The sequence below is a fragment of the Myotis nattereri genome (assembly GCF_964212035.1).
Source record: "Myotis nattereri genome assembly, chromosome: 7".
NCBI lineage: Eukaryota > Metazoa > Chordata > Mammalia > Chiroptera > Vespertilionidae > Myotis > Myotis nattereri.
In genome coordinates this window covers 64,542,864-64,570,762 of record NC_138082.1, presented here as the reverse complement: position 1 = coordinate 64,570,762, position 27,899 = coordinate 64,542,864, and the positions used below count along the sequence as shown (strand labels likewise).

The 27,899-nt window shown below is 37.5% G+C and overlaps 1 protein-coding gene across 1 annotated transcript in view; it reads left to right on the top strand.

The window, feature by feature from the left end:
- MBD5 (methyl-CpG binding domain protein 5) overlaps positions 1–27,899 on the top strand; it is a 402,271-nt gene that overhangs the window by 318,958 nt on the left and 55,414 nt on the right. Inside the window, exons 5-7 of the mRNA XM_081096408.1 lie at positions 11,322–11,495; positions 22,984–23,657; positions 27,162–27,264. Of these exons, the coding sequence (XP_080952534.1) occupies positions 23,545–23,657; positions 27,162–27,264 (216 nt within the window). The 5' untranslated portion in view covers positions 11,322–11,495; positions 22,984–23,544. The remainder of the gene's footprint in view (positions 1–11,321; positions 11,496–22,983; positions 23,658–27,161; positions 27,265–27,899) is intronic.

Here is a 27,899-nt window from a genome sequence, read left to right as displayed (position 1 = left end):
AGAACTTCCCATTATTATGGAAACACTAATCTTGTTGCCCAAACCCAGCCTGTATATTTTTCTTGTGTCATTTTCGCCATCTTCCAAAGAAAAACACTCTGGGGCCTATTCTGTAGCATCTATGGAGAGAAGGGGCTTAGGCCAAGAGGCCACCCAAAATCAGGCATGGCGCCCCTTCTCTTAAGCTAGCCTTTTTCTCTTCACAGGTATAGAAGTCCCACATGGCATCCCTAAATTGTGAGAAATGTCTCATCTATCCGAATTTCAAATGATGGACAAGGAAATAAAAACATGGAGAAAATGAGACTTTTAAGAACGCTCCTGAGAGCGGGCGTCCATTTTACTGGATCACCAAGAGACCTAGTAATTAATGGGCTGGGTCTTTTTTTAGTTACCTCCCTTTGTCTAGGCAGGGCATTTTCCTAGGACCTGTACCATCCGCCACGTGTACCGCTCATATTCTTTCTCCCCATCCCCACATTCTGTTTGCTCTGGGGAAATTTAGTAATGGCATGACCATCTACTGTTTCTTTTCTATTAAGATAAATTAAAGGCATGCTTAATAGACTAATAATAAACAAGTTAAACCAAACAAAAAAGACAGATAAAACAACAATCAACAGACAAGCATGCATAATACATAGACAAGACTTAATAAATCAGAGTTCTTTTCATGGATCTTTCAGATGTTTTACATGCCTGGGACCTACAGCCAGATGCGGCCTAGATCTCAGCCTGTTGTTCACAGATCTCATCATATTCTGCTCTCCATAGCATTGACTGGCATCTAAAGTCATTTTAGCTAAAATCTGCCAATCCCAAGGCCTCATAGAGTAATTTTCAGACAAAGCATTAAGGAGTCCTTTTGTAAAAGGATTATTAGCCCCATTTTCTCTAGTTGATGAGCCTTCCCACACTGAAGGTGGAGGATCGGGGGCCTTAGGTTTTACAGACTTTTGATCCTCAATATGAAGTGGGCATAATGCAGTTTGAACAAGAGCCCACATATTTAAAGACAACAAGGGCACTTGTTTTCCTTGAGCCTTATTTAAGAGAGTACCTTTTGACACCTTAATTACTTTATCCTTGAGCATGCAAGCTAAAAATTTACAATGATATTTTTGCCTTTTACTCAAATTCTTCCCCATTATAACCTGGCTGATTAAAAATGTTCCCATCCACTTACGGTCACGACTCTGATCTGGCATGGGCTTTGTGCATGGTGAACTTCCCACCTCTCCAGTGAGTTTCCACTTTTCCTTTTTCACTTCATTTTTTGCTTGGGCAAATCTTCTCTTCCAGTCCCTGTCGGGGTGCCACAACCTTCACAGTGGGGTCAGGATCTGAAGGAGGGGCTGACACACAAATGAAAATACTATACAAGTAATATGAATTTAGAAGGCATTGGGGGGTAGCTGGAGGAGCCGCTTTCTTGAAGAGACACACTGACCTTTGGCTGGTCCACTTTTTACTTACTTGAATACACATTTGCCTTTTAGCAATGCATACAGGCATATCAAAGGTAAAGTTTGGTAAACAGTAAAAGGATTATCAGGTTAGGGAATTTGCCTTGAGCCACCACTATCTCAACAGATGAGGTGCTTAGCGTCAGCCCTGCTAATGCTCAAGGTCCATCGGCCTTCCACATTCCTTGGTGCACTGACAGTATTGGCAAGCGGTGGCTTCCCACAGTTTGTCTTCCTTTTGTTAAGTTGTATGAGTTCCCTATATATTTTGGAGGTTAATCACTTATTGGATGTATCATTGGCAAATATATATTTGACAAAGGAGGCAAGAGCATACATTGGAGCAGAGACAGTCTCTTCAATAAATGGTGTTGGGAAAATTAGACAGGTAAATGCAAAAAAATGAAACTAGTCCACCAACATACATCATACACAAAAATAAACTCAAAATGGATAAAAAACTTAAATGTAAGACGTGGAAACATAAAAATCCTAGAAGAAACCATAGGCACCAAAATCTCAGACATCTCTCGTAGTAATATGTTTACCGATACATCTCCTAGGGCAATGAAAACTAAGGAGAAAATAAACAAATGGGACTACATTAAAATAAAAAGCTTCTGCACTGCAAAAAAACAAAAACAACAACAACAAAAAATCAACAAAATAACAAGAGAGCCCACTACATGGGACAACTTATTTGCCAATGATACATCTTTATTATCTTTTTCTTATTGATTTTTAGAAGTTCTTTATCCATTCTAGATATTAATACTGTGTTATATATGTTGCAGATGTTTTCCCCTGGCTATCAATTGTCTTTCAAGTTTTTTTGGTGGCTCTTCTGCTGAACTGAAATTTTAAATATTGATATAGTAAAATTTGCCAGTCTTTTTTATTATGAGCTTTGCTTGTTGTATCTCCTTTAGAAGGCCTTCATAAAGATGGCACAAATATATTCTTTTACATTTTCTTAATGCATTTTTTAATTGTATTGGTTTAGTTTTTATTCAAGTCTTGAGTCCTCTGGAACTCATTTTTGTGAATTACATGAGTTATGGAAGTAACTTTTTTTTTCAAGGTGTCCCAACACCATTTATTGAATTGACCTTTCTTTTCAGCTGACTTAAAATGCTACCTCTCTAATTAATTAAATTTACATATCTATGGCTTTTTTGTGGCTACTCTCTTTTGTTACATATACTACTTACCTATTCTTGCACCAATAATACAACTTTTTAACATAACTTACTATTAGGACAGATTTCTCTTATTTAGTATGTTAGTATCATACACAGCTGCTCTCTAACTGCTTTTGTCATTGGTTCTAATGACTTTTTAGGTGGGTTTTGAGCTAAAAGATCATATTTACTTCAAGTACTGACAGTTTTATCTCTTTATTTCTATTCCTTATACCTCATATAATACTCATTGGTTTTACTAAATATTCAAGACAATTCCATTTTCAAATAAGCACCTGTGAATCGGCTCATTTCTATCAACTTCTGTAGAAGATTTTATCCTTCTCTACCTATCCCCTCCCAGGTTCAGTCTTCTCTATTTATGCAAGATGGGTTTCTCTTTCTCAATTTCTATTGCCCTACCTTTTTTAAAAAAATTATTTACTTTAAGCTTGAGTTATCCAACCCATCTGTGAGGCTGGGGGAGTTAGGCAAAATAGGGAAGAGATTCAAAAGTAGAATAGAATAGATATTAACTCTTTCTGATCTGATACAGAATTTTTCTTTCTCCTGTATTTATTTGTGTATTTAATCACAAATTTTTGCCTTATCATTTTTATGGGTCTATATCTGTCTCCCAATATTTTAACTTCTTCAGGTCAGAGTATTTATCCTGCCTCTTATATACCCACAGTCCCTACCCTTCTCCCCTTATACCTGAAATGCATATTTTTGAACTTCATATAGACCTTTATTCTAGCTTACATACTATTATCCCTATCTTCAGTAACACAGTTGCCCCTGTATTTTGACTACCCATCTCCAAAACCTGGTCCTGTTTTATTTTTTGTTTGTGTTTTTCTTACATTTAAAAAACTTTTTATTTTGAAATTAATTCAAACTTACAGAAAAGTTATAATAATACAAAGAACTCTCTTTACACACATTGCAAAACATTTTGCCATATTTGCTTTATCATTCTCTCTCTTACCCACTCAGTGTATTTGTGTATGTTTTTAGATGTTCAATGGTAAATTGCAAATGTCATGGGATCTATTTTGTTTTTAATTTTTCCATCTCTAGCCTCAATAAGACAGGGGTTCAACTCTACCCGTACTGCTCTATTGATGGATAAGTTATGTTCTAGAAAATAATGTTACATTTTAGATAATGCCATAAATTCATGACCACTGACCTCAGATTGACTTACAACACTGCCTGTATATGAGTGACTGTTTTTAAATCTGCAAACACAGGATGTTTTCTGATATAATTTCTTGTGACATTATATATTTGTGGGAATTTGATTAGATGACACATTCTGTGTGATTTCAGTTTGAAATCATGGGGGTTTCTTTTATGGGCACTTATCATTATTTACCAAATATTTACATAGTCCTTAACTTGGGCCAGGCACTAAGTACTTTACCAATCTTTATTCAATTTTATCAACACTGTGTGGTAGGTACTATTATTATCTTCATTTTGCAGATGAGGAAACAGAGACGAAGATGTAACTTGCCTTCAATCACATAGCAAATAATAGAGCTGAGATTTTAATCCCAGGACTCTGTATCTGAAATTCATGCTCTTTATCGTCATACTGTGTTAATTTTTTCATCTATAATTCTTATAATTTCTGTAAGTTTTGTATATATTTCCATTAGTTTAGACATGTTAATTAAATTGTTCTGATCTTGTATATTTTATTAATTTCTTGCTTACTTAATAGTTTCTGAGGAATGCATGTTCATTGTAGATTGATCAGTTTCTCATTGCAATTCTCACTTTTTTGTGTAAATTATTTTTTGGATATTGTTAAGTATATCTATTTTCAGAGTTTTTATTTCTCACTAAAGATTTTCTTCTTCAATGGTTATATAATAATTTTTTACCAATGTTTTTAAAATAATAAGATAATAAAATGAAAATAGACTAGATCTCAAACCACCATATTATTATTTCAATGTGAAATTCAGACTCTCAGTCGCAAATAGCAATAGAGATGGCCTCGTATCTAACATAATCTGAACCTGTAAATCGGTTCACTAACCAAAATGATTTATTAAAGAAGAGAATCATAGAAAATACTTATAGTTAAACATTTAGCTTTAACTTATAATATATAAATGTATACTCAGTCAACAACTTTTTGGATCAAAGCCTTTCTTGAATTATGACTTTACTTATTGGAGTACATCATTGTCTTTACACCAATAATGTAACATCAGATATTTATTTATGTGTGTGTGTGTGTTTAACTTTGGAGAGGAAGAAGAACTCAAAGATACTTGCATGATGGTCTGAATGCAGAATTTTTTCAAGATTTTTAGTGTTCCCCCACTCCCAAGATTCTCCTCTTTCCCCTCTTATTCAACCTCATTTTTTAAGAGGCTGATGTTAAAAGCTAAACTTTCAACTTAATTTTCATGGAATGAGTCCTTCTTTTTTTGTATATTTATATTTTATCAGCTTATTAAATTCCTAAATTATACCACCACCATTATTGGCTCAGACAGCTTTAATAAAAAGCACAACTGATATTGGAAAGCATACAACGTAAGCTGGAGAAGTAAGCATTCATTTGATTTCAAATGGAACTGCTGCTTTCATTAATTCTGTGATTTAAGTGGGGGTCAGTTAAGAGAGTGTCCTCTGTAAGTTCAAATCAGGACACATTCTTTAAGTAAATAAAGTCAAAATCATTGAAAAGTTGCTCTGTATCTGGCAGATGTCATTTTGAGAAAATAACTACATTGGAGGGAAATTGCATTTATAAGTTAAGATACCTATAGACCAGCAATAGTTACGCTAAAAATGTCATGGATCCATGATACCAAAGCTGTTTTTAGCTTATGTGCATAGACATTCACCCTATGCTAGGAAGATTGACATGTTTTTTAAAACTCTATTTAAGATATTCCCAATACAGGTTCTCCAGTCTGATCAAACTCTTCTCTGTCCCACGGTGTCTTATCTCAGTAACTGTATTTATGATTGAGTTGAAAAACATTAAAGTCATCTTCATAAAGTCTTGCTTTTCTAGCTTATGTAGAAATGATAGAATCAAAAGGACCAGAAGAGCATCCATCTCAGAGGAAGTTCTTCAGAGTTTTTCAAATGTTGGACACAATTTTAAAATATATTAAGTATTTTTTATTATTATTTTTAATTTTTTTATTGATTAAGTTATTACATATGTGTCCTTATCCCCACATTTTAACACTGTAGTAAAAATAACATGCACACTCTAATGTTTTATACCACATGGAAACATATTAACACTAGAAGCCCAATGCGCAAAATTGCACGGCCCTGCACGCCTCGCCACACTTGCAGCCCTGCCCACCCGTGCCACGCCTCACTGTGCTCGCAACCCTGCCCACCTGCACCCGCCTCACTGCACCCACCTCACCGCGCCCACCCGCCCACAACATCGCCTACCTGCTGGCCACCAGCCTTGCTGCAATCAGAGCCTGTGGGCCACACCACATGAGCCGAAATCACGCAAGACCCCAGACCCGCTGCGTGAGGCAGGACCCCAGACTGGCTGCATGAGGTGGGACCCCAGACCCACTGTGTCGGGGAGACCTATCAATGCACCTCCTGGTGACCGGTTGTTTGGTCGTTAAGGCATTACAGCCACAGGCTTTTTATATATAGATAGATGCCATGAAACAAAAATAAACTTCACTGCTAGTTTGTATTTTTATGGACTACTGACTAAACCTTTGCTACTGATTTTTCTGGAGATATTTGAACTTTTTATGAGTATGCATTTTTATATTTATGTTTTTAGCTGGGCTTTTAAAAAACTTGAGTTCATTGTTCTAGCCAGTTTGGCACAGTAGATAGAGCGTCATCCTGCAGACTGAAGGGTTCTGGGTTCAGTTCTGGTCAAGGGCACATACCTCACTTGCAGGCTCGATCCCTGGCCCTGGTTGCTGCTCCTGTGGGAGGCAACCAATCGATGTGTGTCTGTCTCTCTGTCTCTCCCCCTCCCTTCCACTCTCTCTAAAAATCAGTGGAAAAATGTCCTCAGCTGAAGATTAACAACAACACCACCAACAACAAAAACTTGAGTCCATTATTATATATCCAAATCAAATTACACAAGCCAGAGCCCGGCTGCAGCATGTGTGTGTTCTGATGAATAAACACAAACAAGATGCAGGAGCAGCATCCTGCACGCACTCGTATCCCTCCTTCCCAGGCTTGCAATGGCAAGTTAATGTGATAACTTTATATTAGAGAAAGTTTTCTTGCTTAATTTAAGTTTTGGTTAGTTCTTTCCCATATAAAATAAAATTTTACATTCATGACCAGAAACATGAGTAATAATTAGATATAATCACTCAATATGGAAACAAGATTTTTTTTATTCTTCCTTCAAGCTTCTGGACTATTTTAATAGCAAAAATCTTAATATTGCCCAACCAAATTAGCTATTTTTAAAAGTTGCCATTTTCAGTTGCTTTTCTAGTATTGAGAATTGTCTCAATATTATAAAGCCGAAACAAAGTACAGAAATATGTTGATGATGATTTAAAATTGGAGCTATTACCCCTATCCCTTGATTTCATATTTTTATTAGTCAATTGCTTGTTTTTATTGATGGATTTTGATAAGTAGCATTATAATTTGGTCTTATAAAATGACGTATTACTAACAAATCTTTTTCTGTTGTATATAATGGAGATTCTATTTAGAGTTTATTAGACAAGAGATCTACAATTACTAGTAGCTAGCGATGGACAGTACTCTGAATAAAGCACTTTTGATGTTTCTCTTGAAATTATCATATTTTCTTTGATTACAAAATAAGCATTATTAACTGATACACCTAGTAAATAATATCAAAACCACTGATCTGGCCCAATCCATTAGTTTCACAAATTGAAAAATTAAAGGTCAGTTTAACTGTCTTGCTCAAAGTTATACAGCTAGAAAACTGTAGTTGCCAAAGTTCCTAATACTTAGTTCACTGTTCTATTATTTGTTACCTCATCTCTGAGTTCCTATAGTACATTTAGTTTATGTCATTCCATTTAGCATTTAATGACATGGTCTGTATACATCATTTATTTATTTATGCAACAGGAAATTTTCTAGGTGCTAGGCACTCTTGTAGGCACAGGATACCATCTCTGAATCTAAAAATTGTGCTGAAAATAAAATAAGAAATGTGTTTCTATTCAGCCTCTATTTAATTTTGGTTGAATGCACACCTGCAATTAGTAATTGTATCACTGGGTGGTTTTAATATATTACTAACAAGAGCTTTTCTGTTTATGGCTATGTTTCAGGGGAGTAAAAACGTTCTTTAATATTTTGAAAGGTGAGAAAAACAAATAATTTAACTCAAAGCACTCTGCATACCATGAACCTGTAAATGTGTTTGGCAACCACAAGCACAAAGATGTATGAAACAAGGAATGTGTGTGGTAGGTGCTGTTACCTTTATGTAAACAGCACTGTAGAATGAGAGGAATGAACAAGCAACTCTAAGCAGGGGGCTAGAGGGGGCTTCACGGAGGAGCTGGCCCTGGGGTTTAGTTGAGGACCGGTAAGTTGCATTAAGAAAGTGGGAGGAATTCTTTTGAAGCCCAGGAAACAACACATGTATAAGCATAGAGGTGTGAGTGGTTCTACCATTTCCAAGAAAGTTTAACGCAACAGGTTCCTAACTAACTAGGGTGTCTTAGGAGGAGTGGTGAGTGAACCATTAGACAGTTGAAGAATGGAAGTAAGGAAATGTCCGAACTTCTTATTCTGTATAGGTATCCTCGTGCTTCTACCAATTTCTGCCCCTAAATGTTAAGGTCTTTGAGAACACTGATGTATTTGTACTTCCCAACCCCATGGTGATGTGTGCAGTGCTGAGCATGGCCAGGGCTCAGTGCATGCTTGCTCACTAAGTGTTCCCTTCCTTCACTCAGATATTTTTGGCTGCAACATGTGTAAGGCTTTGTACTTTGTGCTATTAGAAATAGAAACTTGTGATACAAAACAAAAAATAGTAGATTTTTTTTGTCTGTTATGATGACTAATAAATCCATGTACTCACAGAGTTTACATTTTTGTCAGAAGAGACAGGCAGTAACAAACAGTAAAATATGTAATATGTTAGTGATACATACTAAGGGGAAATAGTAAAGCAGAAAAGGGCTATGTAAATTATCAGAGAGGAAAAGAGAAGGTCAGTCTACTTAATTTCTCTCGCCTCAGTTTCCTTAACTCTAGAAAAGAAAAAAATAATAGTACTTCTACAGTTGCAACAGGGATTAAATGAGTTAATGACTGTATAAAGTGTTCAGCAGAGTTTCCAAAAGATGGTAAGATAATTGTCAGCTAATATTATTCACGTACGTGGCTAAAATAACTTTAGCGCAATAATCATCTTAGGGATTTCTTTTATTAAAGGACGTACCTCCAAACAGTTAAGAACTACTCTAGTTAAGACTCCTCATCCATATCTTGCTCCTTTTAGCTTCTGCTTCCAACGCATTTACTTCTAATATTTGTTATTGAAATGAATCATTGTTTTTTATAATGTTCTAGAAAACAATATTTGATTATCCAGATGTCAGGCCATCATTCTATTTCAGGCATTAGGCCTTTCTGTGGAAAATATTCATTAATGCTTCATGACTTATCACATCCCAAGGTTAAAAGTTCTGACAAAAATGAGACCTTTATGCTTGCTTACCAGCTAAAAATGAGTACAATATTGGAGTTGTTAATTACCAGACAGAATGTAAAGCCTTCAACATTAATGTTTTGGAGTTAAGACCATTTGCATGGATTAGGTAAAGTTTCAGGTCTCTTACCCACCTTTCTTTGCCTTTCTAATCTCTGTGCATCCTTACATGTATGCTGACACCCTAACCTGATTCCCAAAATCCAGACTAGCTCTTTTTTGTGCTCATTTAGCACTCCATACTTAGCCCCTGTCATAGCCAGTATCATTTAATGTTGTAATTACCTGTTCACCTGACTGCCCACCCTGCACCTCCCAGGCAGTAAGCTCCTTAAGATGGGACTATGTTCTCTTTATGTTTGGGTCTCTATTATCCATTCAGTGCCTCACATGTAGTTGCCCAATAAATACTTAAAACATTAAATATAATGCCTGAAGTGCCTTTAGTATATTATATCAGGATTATAGAAACATAATTACTTAACCGTGGTCCCATATTTCTTACTTGCTCCTTTGTCTCTTATGAAGAATCTCAATGTTCAAGCATGCTGTTACACCACGTCCACCACATTCCCATGTCCTCCTTTGGCCTAAAATAAAAAAGAGAAAGTGGGCTGGTTATCAGGAAAGACCTCAAAAGTAGAGGAGCACCCTGTGAAGTAACTATGGTCCAGGATGTGGTACTTATACTTACTCTTCCAATTTAAAGAATTGTTTTTGCCTTTGGTCTCAAGGGTGATGGGGCTCTAGGGTCAAACACAGACCATCTATACCAGCCGTGGGCAAACCATTTGAAATGAATAAAACTAAAAAGAAAAAAGACCGTACCCTTTTATGTAATGATGTTTACTTTGAATTTATATTAGTTCACACAAACACTCCATCCATGCTTTTGTTCCGGCCCTCCGGTCCAGTTTAAGAACCCATTGTGGCCCTCGAGTCAAAAAGTTTGCCCACCCCTGAATACCATCGATATTTACAAGAAATTAATTTACAAGCCAGATGACCTATTTATTTGTTTGTTTTCACTGAGTGAAATACATATTCGTGGTATACAAGTCACTAACTTGATATCAAAGCCTCTAGGAAATCCAACAAATAGTCAAAAGGTTGTTCAATGATCTTAGAAACAGAACAAGGTGAGTTAGACCAGTGGTTCTCAACCTTCGGGCCCTTTAAATACAGTTCCTCATGTTGTGACCCAACCATAAAATTATTTTCGCTGCTACTTCATAACTGTAATGTTGCTACTGTTATGAATCATAATGTAAATATCTGATATGCAGGATGGTCTTAGGCGACTCCTGTGAAAGGGTCGTTCGACTGCCAAAGGGGTCGCAACACACAGGTTGAGAACCGCTGAGTTAGACTGTCGCAAGGATTATTTTACCCAGACTGAGGAGGAACTTGTCAGTGTGTCCATGATGGCTGACCAGAGATAATAGACTAAGGGGTAGCAAGGTCTCAAGCACACTTTTGAACGCCCTTACAAAATTATTTTTTATTTGCTAAAAGAAAATAATTTTAAAAGTCAGAAAATAAAACAGTGACATTTTCTAACTCTTAATAATGGTGATGTACATTTTGGTTCCTTAATTCTTTGATCCCAAGATGAGTTCCTAAGTTAATGATAATGTGGTTTTGCTGATGATGGTGCTAAGAAAGAAGGAAAAATGGAGCATTGAAGTTGGACAAGTTTTCTGTCCCCTCTACTTCCTCTAATTGAAGAATCATCACTGTCTCAGGGTCAACTTGGTTTCATTAAGAAAGTTAAAGTGTGCTTGTGGTTCTAGCTGGCTTGCTGGTGCTCCAGCACATAGAGTAATGCCTGATGATCCACTAGTTCATCCTTATCTTTGTGAAGAAACTATGACGTGAAGGTTAAATTGCCATTGGGAAAAAAAAAAGTTATACCTCTTGTCAAGGGCTAAAGTGAGTCTTTCAAGCCTTACCTCAAGGTCCTTTCTGTTCCAGAGTTTGGAAACCCAAGTGCCTACAGAGGCCAGTCTGGTGGGAATGAAGCAGGAAGCCACAGCAGTGACCTGGAGAGCCAAGTTCTTTCTGAAGGAGCAGCCGCTGCTCTGGTCCAGATAATTGTTGCAAGGCAGGAATGTTAACCTAGTGATGCCACTTTGTCCAGTTGATCAGGTAAAACAGGAAATGCAAGTTTTCATGTGAAATTTTTAAAATTTAAGTATTTTTCAAATAAGTTGCCATTATTATTATTATTATTATAATTATTCTCAAACTATGTACAAGCCAAATACTTCTGCAGATGGGATTTGGCCCAGAGTCCTCCTGTTTGTAGCTTGGTCCTATATTTTGCTTACCTATTTGTTGAATTGCAGGCTTTATTTTCTATAGCTTTTGCTTTTCTTCAGCATGTGCTCTGAAATATATTGTGCCTGGTTTTGTGATATTGAAACTCCTTTCCTCTCCAACCTGAGTAGTTTGTGCATACGTTTTCTTTGGCTGCTACATTTCCTCTGCCGCTCTCAGCATTCCAGTGAGCGGTGGATGCTAAATGGAGTCTCCTTGAGACGCTTTGTTATGACACCACTAAACATCTGCAGGTTTACTGCTCACTCATTTTGGTACTGACGGGTAAGTGACATAAACACAGTAAAAGATCATTTATTTCATGGAGCTCAGAGATTGTATGCTTTGGGCTCCTCTTTTCAGAATCCACACATAAATGATCTTCCTTCTCTTACTTCTTGAGAACCTGATTTATCAGACAACATATTAGACTTTAGTTATCTTTTACACTAGAGGCCCGGTGCACAAAAATTTGTGCACTCGGGGGGGGTCCCTCAGCCTCGCCTGTGCCCTCTCACAGTCTGGGACCCCTTGGGGGATGACCACCAGCTGGTTTAGGCCTGCTCCCTGGGGAATTGGGCCTAAGGTGGCAGTCAGACATCACTCTGGCAGCCCGGGAGCCCTCAGGGGATGTCCACTTGCCAGCGGGGAGCAGGCCTAAGCTGCAGTTGGACATCCTTAGCACTGCTGAGGAGGCGGGAGAGGCTCCTACCACCACCGGTGTATTGGCAGCCATCAGCCTGGCTTGTGGCTGAGCAGAGCTCCCTCTGTGGGAGCGAAAGACCATCAGGGATCAGCTCCTGCATTGAGCATCTGCCCCTTGGTGGTCAGTGTGTGTCATAGTGACCAGTCATTCCCAGTCTTTCTGCTGTTAGGGTCAGTTTGCATATTACCCTTTTATTATATAGGATAGAGGCCTAGTGCACGGATGGTGGACAGCTGGTTTGCCCTGAAGGCTTTCCCGGATCAGGGTGGGGGTCCTGCTGGGGTGCCTGTCCAGCCTGAGTGAGGGGCTGATGGGTGTTTGCAGGCTGGTCACACCCCCTTCAGGGTGGGGGTCCCCACTGGGGTGCCTGGCCAGTCTGGGTGAGGGGCTGAGGGCCGTTTTCAGGCTGGCCAACCCCCCCAGCGACAGAAGCTCCCAGCCTCTCCTTTTTTTCTTTTTCTTTTTTTATTCTGGGATTTATTTACCTTCTGCTCACTCTAGCTCCATGGCCACGGCCAGCTGAAAGCAAGTATCTGGGGTTTATTTACCTTCTATAATTGAAACTTTGTTGCTTTGAGTGGAGCTCAGAGCCGGGGATGCGGCAAGCAGGAAGCTTGGCTTCTTCCATCATTGAGGCAACCAAGCCGCCTGCTTGCTCCAGCTCCGTGGCTGCTGGCCGCCATCTTAGTTGTGTTAATTTGCATATAGTTGCTCTGATGGGCTGGTGGGCGTGGCTTCAGGCATAGCAAAGGTATGGTCAATTTGCATGTTTGTCTTTTATTAGTGTAGATTTGATGATGTTTGCTGGAGACATTGATTGGGCCTGAGTGTTCCTAGGTATTTATACACATTTAGAGACAATGTCTTTGGGTGGGTTTCTTCAATGGCTAAGAAGTCTTTTCATTTTCACTTTAAGAGTAACCTGATTTTCGAGATTATGGGTGGGTTGTGGTGGGGGTGGGGAAATACTGTTACTTTATACAGAACTGTGTAAGTAGGAACTTGACATCCACTGCCAGGTGAATAAAAAAATGCTAAACATTTTTATAGTTAAGAGTATATAACTATTAGTTGTTTCATTATATTACACAACCCTACATGGGCATAATTCATAATTGTTTCATTCTTAATACAATATCTATGTACATCATTTTTCAGTAGTGATTTAACCTACATATATTGAGCTTCATCTTGAGTAGCCAAAATACCAGTGATTAAGGTGTAAAAGTAACCCTAGAACTTGCTTGGTGTACTCTTAAGTAGATTATGTAAATGCAGGCAAGTATTTCTTCTAAATATTCCCTATGAGAAATTTCACTATACTATAGAAAAGCAAAAACAGCAAATTATGCTGGTAACTGAAATATAGAAATAAATTATAAACTATTTTCCCTCAAACTTATAATAAGTTTATCAATTAATTAATAGCTGTTCTGTTACATTACTATACTTTAAAACTATTTTCTAAATGTTTTTTAAGGATATGTATTTTAGAGCTGGTGATTGTTCACTTTTTACCTTTTAAGAAGGTAAAATGAATAGGAAGCATTTTCTACATATGCATACAGATCCTCATTTTTCACTTCCTTATATTGTTAAAGGTAAAAGGCGAGGCTTTTACTTGAAGTTAACTGTCTCAATCATTTTTTTTCTTTGCAGTCAGGTAGAATGGCAATGGCAAAGAGAAAGTTCAATTATATGTAGTAACATGGGTGAATTACTGTTAGGTTTGGAAAGCCAATTATGACTAGGGAAACCTGGAAGGCCTCTCTGAGGAAGTGACATTTAAACTGAGACAAATAGGTGCTGGTTTAGTGAAGAACAGCAGGGTCAGGATGGGAGACAGTAGCCTAAGCAGAAAAGATGAGTGACACCCTGGGGCATTTTAGAACCAATCAAAGGGATGGTCTTAATTTTTTTCTCTAGTATTTAGATTTTTCGGGTTAATGGGTATTCTTTCTGACTCTCCATATCTTTTTTCTCTACTTGGCTAAAACAGAAAGAGCAGTGATAGCGTAGTATGAGGTGCAAAGCCTGTAACTGTTTCGTAAAAGTTTCCATAATGCTTTTAAGGAGCTGAAAGATATTAATTAGCTGGTCTATAGATATAACATTTAATTTTTTTGAAATAATATTTTTTCCAATTATAGAGCCAATACATTTTTGTTATAGGAAATGTTGAAACTACAGAAAAACAATGAAAATATAAAAATGTTCCTACTACCCAAACTAATGCTGGGAAGATAGCCCTGTTCTATTCCTAGATATACATATAGAGTAGCATTTTGGTAAATGAAGGTTTATAATTATAAATGCAACTTTGTAGTATTCTTTTTCAGTTGACAATATCATGGACCTTTCCTATGCTGTTAAATTTTCTATAACATGATTTTAATAGCTATGTATAAGTAATAACAGTTTGGATATTTATGATGAGCTAGGCACTGATTTAAGTTTTTTATTGCATCCCCAGATCAATTCTGTAAGGCTATAATCTCTATTCTATAAGGGAAGAAATTTTAAAGCTTGCCCAGGGTCACAAGCTTATAAAGGGTAGAGCTACATAGCTTCTCAATACTGTAATTCATGTACGTAAAACCCTATTTTAGACTTTCAGTTTGTTTCCACTATAGTTTTTGGCTATTTGATTCTGTAGATTGGCAGTCTAGGCTGGGCTTAGCTTGTCCAACTTATCCCTGTTCCACATGGTGTTGGCTGGGCTCACATACACGTCTGGGGCCTCAGCTGGACTGGCTGACCACCTGGTGTGTGGTCCTCAAGGTGACTAGCTCAGGTTGTTCATGTGACAGTAGCATTACAAGGAGCAGGAGTGGAAGATGCAAGGCCTTTTGAGGTTTAGTCTCAACTTCAATAGTATCACATCCATCCTATTCCATCGGTCAAAGCAAATCACAAGCCCAGCCCAGATTCAAGGTGTAGAGTAATCCCACTTGCTGATGGAAGGAGGTACAAAATATTTGTAGTCAGTGCAGTATACTACACTCAGCATTTAGTTTTCTAAAGGCCGTTATATGACTAGAATGTGTAAGTTGCTGAACTGTGGTAGCAAGTAATGGCCTGATACAAATAATCCTCCTGACCATAGATGGCCATAGGCCAGCATGCTTGTTACCTTGACACTGAAGGCTGGCCTGACTCTCTGACTTTCCTAAACTCCCTTACCTTCAGAGTTTCTGAAAAAGTGTAGCCTTCCTACATGGGTGTGATCCCTCTGTACTAAAAGGGCATGGAGATGTGGAACCAGGGAGCGTCAGTGGTCAGGGCGGAGAAGATGTGTGTAAGGAATCCTGGTACATCAGCATAAAGCAAACATAAATGTGCTGGGAGTCACTTGGAGTGAGTAAGGAGAGCCTGGAAGAGATTAAGTCTCTCACAAAGGATATATCTGAGAGGTGTGTTTTGGAAGAGGTGGCTGGACAGTGAAGATAAGAACCAAATGGAAATAATAACCAGAGTGAAAGTGGGGCTGATCTATTGGACGGTTTTTTAAAAATGAAAAGAAGATCTAACTGCAAGATAAGTGTGCTCATAAGTAAAAATGCATAGCTGGAATAAACAGGTGAAAGGTGGAATAAACAGATGGTAAGGTTGGATGGAGGGAGCTGGCTAAATGCCATGAAGGAGCCATTTAAATAATTGATACACAGGTGAAAGGTAATTGAAAAGGGGAAATGTCATTTAGGGTTACTTTAATGAGCATCACTTAACTAATAATGATGGAAAGATGATGGGTATATACATTTATTACCCAATCAAATGATAATTATGTTGTAGCCACTCAGACATTACTCTCCAAAATGCTAATGCTGATGTTATTTTTAATCCAATCACATCTCTGTTGTGTGCATATGTTTTGGCATTTAAGTATAGAGGTAGGTTTTATGTGCTACTCTTATTTAACTTTAAGTATTTCATGAGCTATGTTTATAATTATAGTATTATAAATTATAATGATGATTTATATTATACAACATATTAAATATTGGTGTTTTATCTGATTTACATTTTAATAGAATTTATTCATATCACATGATTCAAAAATCAATTCATTATTTTTACCATTAAGTTTGTCTTCCATTATTCAGAAGAATTTATTATTATATTTGATGTTATTCAGAAACATTTATGAATCTACTTATTTTCTTGAGGTAATATTCTCTGATATTTAGTCTTCATGGTGTTTCAGGTATAACTTTTAAAATTTACATCAACACTGCATAGCGAGTTTACTCTTAGTTTGACAAGAATGTCAGCATTGAGAAAAAGGTCTGTTGCACTACTTAAAATCATGCTTAATTTTTATATTGTTGCATTTATTTATTTTAGTGCTTCATTCATTCATTAAATTCAATTGTGTTATATATAGTCCACTTAATAAATAAAACTGATGCAGAAAGTTAGCATATTAATTTTCTTAGAAGCTCTACTATACTTTTTCTACACTCAGAAATTATGAGATCATTAGGGACAAATCTAGAACAAAAAATCATTTTGTATATTTTGTCAGTAAAATACATACTTACTGGCTTCTTTTAAAATCCTCTTTTTTATTTTAGATATGTGTTTTTAAAACTTTATAAGCCTACATGGTAGAAATCAGGATAGAAAATTATGTTGACTACTTAGAATATGCATAATCTTCAGGAAGCCTTTAAGGCCAGGGACTACAGCTGGAACTGGGAATATAAGAAGTCCTAGAGAGAAAGATTCCTGCCCTGAGGGAGTTTTACATTCCTTTGGGGAGAGATAGTCAATAAACAAATAAATGATAAGAAAAAAATCAGGAGGAGTCAGTGAATTAACAAAAGTGTGAGAGAATACCTAGGGTTTACAGAAGAGTCTCTGTAAAGAGGTGACAGCTAATTAGAATTCTTCATGGTCAGAAAAAGCTAAGGTAAAAAAAATCAAGTCACTAAAATTCAGTTCACCAAAAGCCAATTCTCATAGAGTAATTTTCATATTGAAAGGAAGCAAGAAAATGAAAACATTGGTAGAATTGTGACATATACAGTATTCACCTTAGAACACACACACACACCACTTTTTAAATTTCATTATTATTACCACTAAAACTGTTTGTGAAATCAATTTAAATTATGTCATGAGTATAAGATCTTTCCTTTATCCAGAATATTAATGAGATGGAGGTACTTTTCATATCACAATATTGTTTCTGTCTAACTTGTGTCTGTTGGGCTTAAACAAGCCATATAAATATGGTGGGTAATAATGGAATCTTTAGGAGAGGTGAAGGGAAAATGTGGTAGATCATGTTGCTTTTTATATTAAATTTATAAAAATTAGAAAAGAAGAGAAACTATGTTTTTATAATACAAACTACAAAAAATAAAGCTTGACTAACTCTTGAATGATGGGTTTATATGGAAGATAAACTTATCAAAATCTTGGAGGCACAAAGAATAGATTTTAATATTTAGCAGAAGAGGGCATGTATGGGTGTCAAAAGTTTGAAAAATATGGCCTGAAGTACTTTCCTAAAATTGCCCTCCTGGCACATTCAGAAATTTATGAAGGGCCCTAAAATTATGCAGTTCTTATTTTAACAAATAATTCTAAATGAATTATCAAAATGACCATGGATTTATGCACAGGAATATTTATATTAGATTTATTTGTAAATTGTGAGAATTTAGGAGAAAAATCTATATAATTAAATAATTATATACAATTATCCAAGAAAATTCTACCCAGCATTTTAAAGCCTTAATTTGGAAAAATATTTAATGCCATAATAAAATGCTCCAGACAAAGTGTTGTAATTACTCAATGTTGAAAGCAAAAAGACACATTTATACATAGAAAAAATTTGGAATCAGTGCACCTACTTTGGAGAGTAATTTGGCAATGCCTGTGAAGTTGAAAATGTGCAGACCCTCCAACCGAACATTAATATGATTGATATACCCATAGATAAGTAGTTGTATAATCCTATGTAATAAAAGACAAAAAGGGTAATTGACCATACCTTCGCTATGCTTCCCATTGGCTAATCAGGGTGATATGCAAATTAACCGCCAACCAAGATGGCGGCCGGCAGCCACGCAGCTGAAGCGAGCAGGAGGCCTGCTTGCTCCAGTGATGGAGGAAGCCAAGGTTCCCCGCCTGCCGTGGCCTGGCTCTGAGCTCCAAAAGCAACAAAGTTTCAATTCAATTATAGAAGCTAAACAAACCCCAGATACCTGCTTTCAGCAGGCCGTAGCCTCAGAGCTGGAGCAGTCTCTCGGCTCCAGTGACAGCAACGAAGTTTCAATTATAGAAGGTAAATAAATCCCAGAATAAAAACAAAAAGAAAAAAAAGGAGAGGCTGGGAGCTTCAGTCACCGGCCAGCCTGAAAACGGCCCTCAGCCCCTCACCCAGGCTGGCCAGGCACCCCAGTGGGGACCCCCAACCTAAAGGGGGTGTGACTAGCTGCAAATAGCCATTAGCCCCTCACCCAGGCTGGCCAGGCACCAAAGCGGGACCCCCACCCTGATCCAGGAAATCCTTCAGGGCAAACCAGCTGTCCCCCACCCGTGCACTAGGCCTCTATCCTCCTCCTATATAATAAAAGGGTAATATGCAAACTGACCCGAACAGCAGAAAGACTGGGAATGACTGATCACTATGACAAACACTGACCACCAGGGGGCAGATGCTCAATGCAGGAGCTGCCCTCTGGTGGTCAGTTCACTCCCACAGGGGGAGCTCTGCTCAGCCACAAGCCAGGCTGATGGCTGCCAGTACAGTGGTGGTGGTGGGAGCCTCTCCTGCCTCCTCAGCAGCGCTAAGGATTTCAGACTGCAGCTTCGGTCTTCTCCCCGCTGGCAAGTGGACATCCCCCGAGGGCTGCCAGGCTGCCAGAGGGATGTCTGATTGCCATCTTAGGCCCAATCCCTTGGGGAGCAGGCGTAAGCCAGCAGGTGGTCATCCCCTGAGGGGTCTCAGACTACGAGAGGGAATAGGCTGGGCTGAGGGACACCACACACCCCCCCACCCCGAGTGCACAAATTTTTGTGCACCAGGCTTCTAGTCATATGATAAAGTGCTACTCAGATGTTAAATATTAATGAATTGGATCAATATATCTGCAGGAGAGATAGATCGATATATCTCAATAGAGGTAGCTCTCAAAACAATGTTGAATTTTATAAAGCAAGTTGCCAAATGATATACAGTATATAGTAATATTTGCATAAAAATGTAAAATACATATAATAATACCAAATATTGTCTGTGTGTTTGTGTGTGTGTGTGTGTGTGTGTGTGTGTGTGTGTGTGTATAATACCATCAGAACCATGATGGTGGTGCCCTTTAGGGTGGGAGGGAGAGGAATGAGACTAAAAAGGGAAATAGGGTGGGGGTGAGGGATAGTATTTAACTTCATTTGTAATGTTTTCTAAGTCATTAATTTAAAAAAATAAACATAACTGACAAAATGCTTACATTGTGAATTTGGAATGGTAGTTCAAGTTTATTATATTAATCTTTCTTATGTGTGCTTTTAAAATTTTCTATAAACAATAATTAAGAGAAGGTACATATATGTTTGCAGTGGTTACTATTCAGCAGAAAGATTACAGTTCCATTTTTATTTTCATTTTCAAACTTCTCTGCATTTTCCAAATTCACAAAATGAATGCTGAGAAAATTAGAGCCGCTTACAGATAAATAACCAATAGCTGTACCCAGCGTTTCTAAGGCCCTTACACTTGAGCTGCCTCTAGAAGGCTGACGAATGGACAAAAATAGGATGATTCTCCCACAGACAAAAGGAAGTAGAGGGCTGGCTGCCTTCACGGTGTGGAGATGTAAAACCGGCCATATCTTGGGAAGGGGGAAGGAAGGGTGTTATTCTAAGCCACTGGTCTCAAACTTGGGCATGCATCAGAATCACAGAGAGGGCTTGTGAAAAAACAGGTTGTCCCCCGAGTTTCTAATTCAGTAACTGGGGCCAGGCCTATGAATTTGCATTTCTAACAAGTTCCCAGATGTTATTGACAATGATGATGCTTGTCTCGGGACCAGGCCTTGAGAACTTCTGGTGTACGCAAAACCCAGCCATCAGATACTTGTATTTTTAATTGTTGAAATATGAGGGAGACATTTGGCAGGAATCACTCCAATGTTATTATCTGGCAGATCACAAATTACTCAACAGAGCCAGCCAGCCAGTCTCAGGGAAGTTGGAGTCACATGCTAGAGCAGGCAGATAAACAAAAAGTCATCAGGGGGTTAGAAAACTCAAAAGTGAGAAAATGAGAGTGATCTCTAATGATCAGACACCACTGAAGAGATTTATTTAGGAGAAAAGCAAGGTAATAAAATGAGCATGAAAAAGGACTTTAAAAAATAAAAAAGTCTTTGTAATACTTTAAGCAATAAAAAAATAAAAATATAAAAAATAAAAAGTTTCAATCATCAGGGTCTGTTGCTGTTTGACAAAACTGGGGATCCAGGGTGGCACAAAGTTTCTCTCCCATTCACATTTGTCACCAGCACTGGGTATGCCCCTCGGCCGGGGACTCCTTGAGAAAGAGGGACTGACCCTTCCTTGCTCTCTCTGTCCTTTCTCATCCTCCCTTCATCCCACTTGCCTTTCTATTTGTTCTGCCACACCGAGCAGCACTGTAGTGCCAAGCGTTATGCTAGGCTCTGGATAAAGTAGTGTCTTACCATCTTTGAACTACAGGACATACTAGCAGCATAGTACCTAGTACATAACAGCCGCTCACTAACTATTGAATAAAACATGAGTAAACACATACGTGATCAGAAGGGGTCTTGGTTAAAGGTGCAGTGAATGGAAGACAGAACTAGGATGCAGTGCCTGCAAGTAGGAATCATAGACACAGCAGAGTGGGCCCAACAGTGCCAATCACCAGCTTGCGACACCATTGGGAATGTTACTATTTGGCACTTTTCCTGATACCCACATTTTCCCCAATAGACTTTTGCTACTCTTCCCACTGCCTTGCCAATGTTTCCCACACCAATACCCATGGTTCCCAACTTTTAGCTAAATGAGTATATATTTCATTACAACACCTTTAATCTGTCTCAGACCTGAGGCTGCAAATAGGCATATGCCTGACTACATGATGCTCTTTACTGCAAGGCATTCTCCTACTTCCCTAAGGAAGAGATCCAAAAAAGGTTTAGGTTGAACTTAAAAATGTAGACTTTTAGGAATATAGATTAAGTAATTATGTGTCTACATACACTGTTTAATTTGTTGATTGTTATGCATGTATATTTAAACATAGTCTCTAAAATATTAACTTTTAAAATTCATTTTGAGAGAGAGAGAGAGAGAGAGAGGAAGGGGGAGAAAGAGAGAAACATTGGTATGAGAGAGAAACATTGATTGGCTGCCTCCTTCACCCGACTGGGGATCAAACTCACCACCTGGGTATGTGCCTGAGTGGGAATCAAACCCACCACCTTCTGGGGCACAGGACAACGTGCCAACCAACCAAGCCACACCAACCAGGGCTAAAATAATGACTTTTTAATTTAAGTTTTTTGAAACAGTTTTAGTACTAGTACTTCCGGGTGAATCTTAAGTCATTTGACATAGCTTTCCAAAGCATGTCACCTGGCTTCCATTAAGTTATTTGAGATATAACACTTTTTGAATCTTTGGGTGATGCTGTCCTGGGAATTTTTATCACAGACCACAAGCTCCTCTCATATAATACAAGAACATTTTTTTATTCATTTTTTAGAGTAGTTTCATGAGTCTCACAATGTAATCATACACTACATATTAAATTGATTATAAAAAGTCTTCTTTACCACAACAAATAAGCCAGCAACTGTGACATACAATCTTTGCAAATATTATGTACTAAATCTTTTTTAAAATGTATTTCTCATCTTTTTTTATTTAACAGTTCCTTTAAGATGACCTCTTACAAGCATTCTAGACCAGCAGCGATTCCTGCTGGTTCAAGCTAATATGTCCTCCCCCAACAGGACCTTGTGATGCAATAAAGGAATTAAGAGAGCATGCCCCATAATAGAAGGGAGCTTTTAACTCCTAACTATAAAGCAACTTCCACTCTTGGATTCAAGAACATTGGGGGAAAACCTTCTGTTATATTTGGAAGTGTTCTATAAGTTTATTTCCTTTTTATTTTTCTTTTAAAAACAGAAACCTTTTGCTCTTTAGGATACTATGATGATTTAAAAAGTAAATCATAAGGACATGTAGAGTGATCAGTTGTGATTGGATTAATACATAACTTTCCAGTTGTCAAGTCATAAGAGGTTTTGAGAGAGATATTTTTATTGTGAATTAAAGGAGTGTGTGTGTGTGTGTGTGTGTGTGTGTGTGTGTGTGTGTGAGTGAGATGCCATAATTATGGGTCGGTCTCTAGTAATTAGAAAGTTTCATGTGGTGAAGAGCAAGCAAATTGGTTTAAGTGGATCATTAGAAGAAGAAAACAAGTTGAATTTGTTTGTGATTTTGATGGCAGGGGGCATCAAAGTAGTTTGGTACACTTAACAGTTTATTCTATTTATAATTGTACAGGTTCTTAGTTTTGCAACATTTAATATACAGTTTATATATTTATATATGTTTCAGGCTACATTATTGGAATTTTGAAGACATGAAAACATCAGATGAACCAACCTGCAACATCTTGGATTCAGATTGGAAGATGAAGAGAAAGTTTAAAGAATGTGGCCTATAAAGGCGGGTAGTACCTGGAAATATTAACCGACTCGCATTGTAAAAATGAGACTGGTTTCTAAAGAGTAGAGATTATTTTAGTCCAACATCAAGGTTCAAGACAAAATGTTGAACTAAAAACTTTACCCCCCTCCCGTCCCCCACTTCAGACAGGTACCAGCATTAGTGAATATGATTTTCCTTAGCCAGAAGCACTCCGCTTTACCCATGTAGACCATCCTTAGGAATTAAATATTGGTTATTTAATGTAGATTATAATGGGAAACTGATTTTTTCCACAATGGCAGATTTCAAGGACTTGGTTCCAAACTGAGCCGGAGCATCCCACTGCATTTTGTACAGTCTGGGAACAGCTATGCTGCACTGGCCGTTTTTGAAGGCCATCATGCCCTGTAATATAAGGATATCATCTTCTTGCTGATATCTTTGGAGCGTCCCAAGCAGACACAGAAAATGAATGGAGGCAAGGAGTGTGACGGAGGGGACAAGGATGGAGGTCTTCCAGCTATACAAGTTCCTGTGGGTTGGCAGCGCCGTGTGGATCACAATGGAGTGCTTTATGTCAGGTGAGCCCTTATGACTACCTATGTTACCTCCAAGTTGCAGTTCCAAAATTAAGGAGGTAGAGCCTGTTCTTCCGAGGGAGCAAAATATTGTGACTGACAGCACCTCAAATAAATTTGAATAAATGAACTTTGTGCTGGAAATATTCAACTGTTTTTATTCTGCCCTATTTTGCGATGTAAATTGCCTTAGGTTACAAGAGAGAATTTTTACGCATTACTTGTGTTTATATAACGTGTCGCTCTGCTTATCTCTGTAACAAGGATAAAGAAAAATGGAAGATTTCTAAAAGAAACATAGGCATCATTACCACATTCACAAGGGAATGTAAACACTAGAAATAGACCCAAGGTCCCTCGACAATGTTATTCTATCCTCCAGAGTGCTTCAGCTGGATTTTCCAAAGGAAGGTGGAGTGTTTATATTTATAGGCAGTTTTAATTAGTAGACTTCTTAAAGCCTTATATTAGGTACAAATAATTTTCCTATTTTTCTGCACTGTTTTAAATCTATATCCTCGCATATTATAGTAAAAAAGAAAAGGTCACGATGGAGATGGCTCTTCATCTCTCACATAAAAATCATACAAATAAAATGCAAATGCCTGCTCTACAGAATTTTGAGGGCAAGTATCTCTTACAGAACAAGTTGAATGGAATAACTGAACTGTTGGCAAGAAGTTTCAGTCTTATTATTGAACTAGAGGCCCGATGCACAAAATGCGTGCAAGAATAGGCCTTCCTTCCCCCAGCACCCTCTGGCACCCGGGACCAGGGCTTCCCTCGCACCCCTGGAAGGTCGTCAGGTCTAATTAGCATATTACGCTTTTATTATTATAGATAATTGACACCTATGTTCCTTACTTAGCAGTTTATATGAAAAATTAGGACACCATAAAATCTCTCTTTGTTATGTAATAAATGACTACTAGAAATAGAACTTTTTAAAAGTTATCACGTCGCATCATGATATGAATGCTGTTACTTTAAATGCAGTTATTTGTATCTCTGCTTCAACGGAATTCTTCATTTGTTCAAAGATGTATTTATATGAATGAGGTATTTGCTGTTATATAAACATAAATTATTTCATGCCATAACAACTCAAAATACAGTTCAGAGTCTGTCCTGCGTTTGTTTGATGTAAGGTGTTTCTGGAGGTAAACTTAATTACCAATTGAAATTCTCTGGCACATAATTCTTTTGTTTCTGGGATGCTAAAGATGTGCTCTATATTAAGAGGAGTGAAGGAATACGAAAGCAGGGGATGTGGAGCCTGTCCTGTTAAGATGGACACACAGGTCACTTTCTCAAGTGTTCCTATTGCCGGTGCTGTTAACAAACTGCCAGAAATACTTTGTTATTAATGTAATATAGCAAGGTGTCAGTGTTACTGTTCATATTATTATTGTTCTAGTCTGTAAGGAGCAAACATGTATCCATCTTAGAGTAAATGAATCTAGGATCTTGAAGATCTAATTTTTGTAACTTTATCTTCATTCCTATGAAAGATCAGTCAGCTTTTCAGATTGCTGAAAACTAAATTAAAACAAGCTACTAAGTCTGGGAATCTGTCAGTTATCTTGTTCATGATTTTCCACGTGTAGGTAGATTCCGCTATCTGTTAGTGTGAGTTAACGTGAGTTCTCCAAATCCAAGTCTCTGCACTAAAAATTATTTTGAAAACTGACTTTGCCAGATAAGGTAAAACACCTTCAAATAAATTAAGGCAGTATGGGTTTGATTTGTTTGTAAGGAGTTAAATTACTGCTTGGACACATATAAGGGGCTAGCCCTCCTATAGCTCCCTTCTCAATGTGCAGTTTGCTTGTAATTTTTAGGTTTGTCTCCAGCTGCTCCTGCCTCAGGGAGGAGTTGAGGCTGCACATTAAATTTTCCACCTGCGTCCAATCTTCTAAGCGTTATCCATGCCATAAGACTTGTAGCTGTTTTTTACGTTAATTATTACTTTAAAAAGTTAATTAAAGAGGTACAGCTGAAGAAAAGAGGCCAGCTGACTGACTGAGAGGAAGTGTTTTTGAAGTGTCTAGAGTGGAATACTCTAATAGAATTCAGGAACTCTTGTCTTCAGGTTTAATTTTACAATTAAATTCCTCTAGGATTCAGTCTGTACACCTTCTTTAGCTGTAAAATGTTAGGCAATTTCTTGTCACAAAACTCATGAACTTTACACATGATAACTGTTGGGTGATTGTGTTTTATGTAAATTAGCAAACCTCCAACACCTCTGGTCATTACCACTGTCATGGAACTCAAGTCGATAAGATGGGAATTATTATTTTTTACAGATCATTTGAAAAACGTTGTTAGCCTCAATAAACGAGTGAGTGAATTGACAAAGTTGAGGATTTTAATTGAGATTTTCTATATGTATAAGTCACTTACATGATTGTCCATAAATAAAACATGAATTGCATTTTAAAGTTGGTTCACTTGTAGATGCAAAACTGCTCCCTGTGTTTTTGTAGAAGCAGAATAGTCTACCCCTAGTAGTGTAATCCTTTGTATTATTTCTGGTCAAATCCAAATTGGATCAGAATGTGTAAGTGAAGGTTTTGCTAAACAGTCATAAATAAAAGACCATTCTTGAATGAAAAGTGTGTAATAATTTTCAAGGTTGTCAAAATCAGTATTTTAATAATAGAAGTCTTAAAATGCAAATTGCCCATTTTAAACTAACCCTCACTATACTAGTAAATGAAAATCAAAGAAAATTAAAAATAAAAATAAAAACCAAGAGTAATAACCTTGGCAGCAGTACCCATTTACCAGCCAGAAGATCCGCAAGGCACCCCTTTCTGCCACCTAAAGTCCTCTTTCCTCAAGAGTCCCTTCATCCTTTGTCAGATCTGCTTGGCTCCTCTCTCCTTGTCAGTACCATTTGGCTCTTCAGTGTAATTTGAGTTGGGCCACACAGGTCTATCTTCAAAGAAACACATGGATGAGGGAGGAAAAAAAAAAAAGAAACCTATTTTTACATAGGGATGACTTGGTTCTGGACTCCAAGATTAAAGGAAAGATTACTTGCTAGCTCCAACTTTTACACACTTAGTGACTTTCTGGTTTGACCTCCAATGTGTTCCTAAATTTCAGTTTTTCCTCCAACAGCTTCAAAAGTAGATCTTCTGGTTTAAAATGATAATGATTACTTTCATGTTGTTTTCTTGTTCCTTTCCTGCCTGCTCCTGTCGTCTTAAGAATAGCATTTTTCCCCCATCCCAGTCCACGCTTGGTTTTCCAAATACTCTTATTTAATTTTCTAGGGAGATCTGTCTTTTTCTCAGAAATATTTTGGTTCAAAAGAAAGAGTGATGGTGCTAAAAGGCTATAATTTAGTATCTAGCATAATATTGACAAAGAGAATGCTTTTCCCTAGTAGGAAAATATTATCCTGTGAAGGACAGTAAGACTATAAATTATGCCTTTTTTCATATGATATGTGCAGTCAGAATTATTTCCTGATGCTCTTTTGAACTATTTTTACAGTCCCAGTGGGTCTTTGTTATCTTGCTTGGAGCAGGTTAAAACATACCTGCTTACTGACGGAACATGCAAGTGTGGCTTGGAATGTCCTCTTATTCTTCCCAAGGTAACCATTTCACAACAGTTCTATCAGCAGTTTTCTCTTTTCTAGGTGATTCGTATATTAGCTTTTCTCATTTGGCATTTCGTTTTTATATTACTTCTCCAATCACATATGCATTTTAAAGGCTATCTAATTAGGTATCTTTTGCATGCATTTTGGAATGCTTAATGACTGTGGAAAGTGGTTCAAATCCCAGAGTCATTTTCAAAGGTGACAAACCTATATTCGTATTAAATACTTTATGAAAGCCATTTTTGCACATTTTATTAGAGCTCTGCCTATGTTCACCATTTAATAGTGCAGTAGTTTTTCCCTTCCTGTAACTGCTCAATCTGCAATGTTATTTTTAGCACTGGTGTTGATAAATCTGCCACCAATGCTTCTAAAATGATGAAGCTGAACTGAACCTTCCTACTCAAAATGTGAAACGGTTTTACTCCTTTGCAAGGTAGAAAGTAAAAACTGTTTAAAATGATAAAATATTATTTATTATGGAAGCAGGTTCTTGTTCTCTGAGTATCTATTATAGTGCTAATTTTAGAAATAAAATTAACAGACACCTTTTTTCTTCTTATTTGTGTCACCTTCACCTCATTCCAAAAAAGAAAAAAGCATTTGAAACATCTCATAAATATATA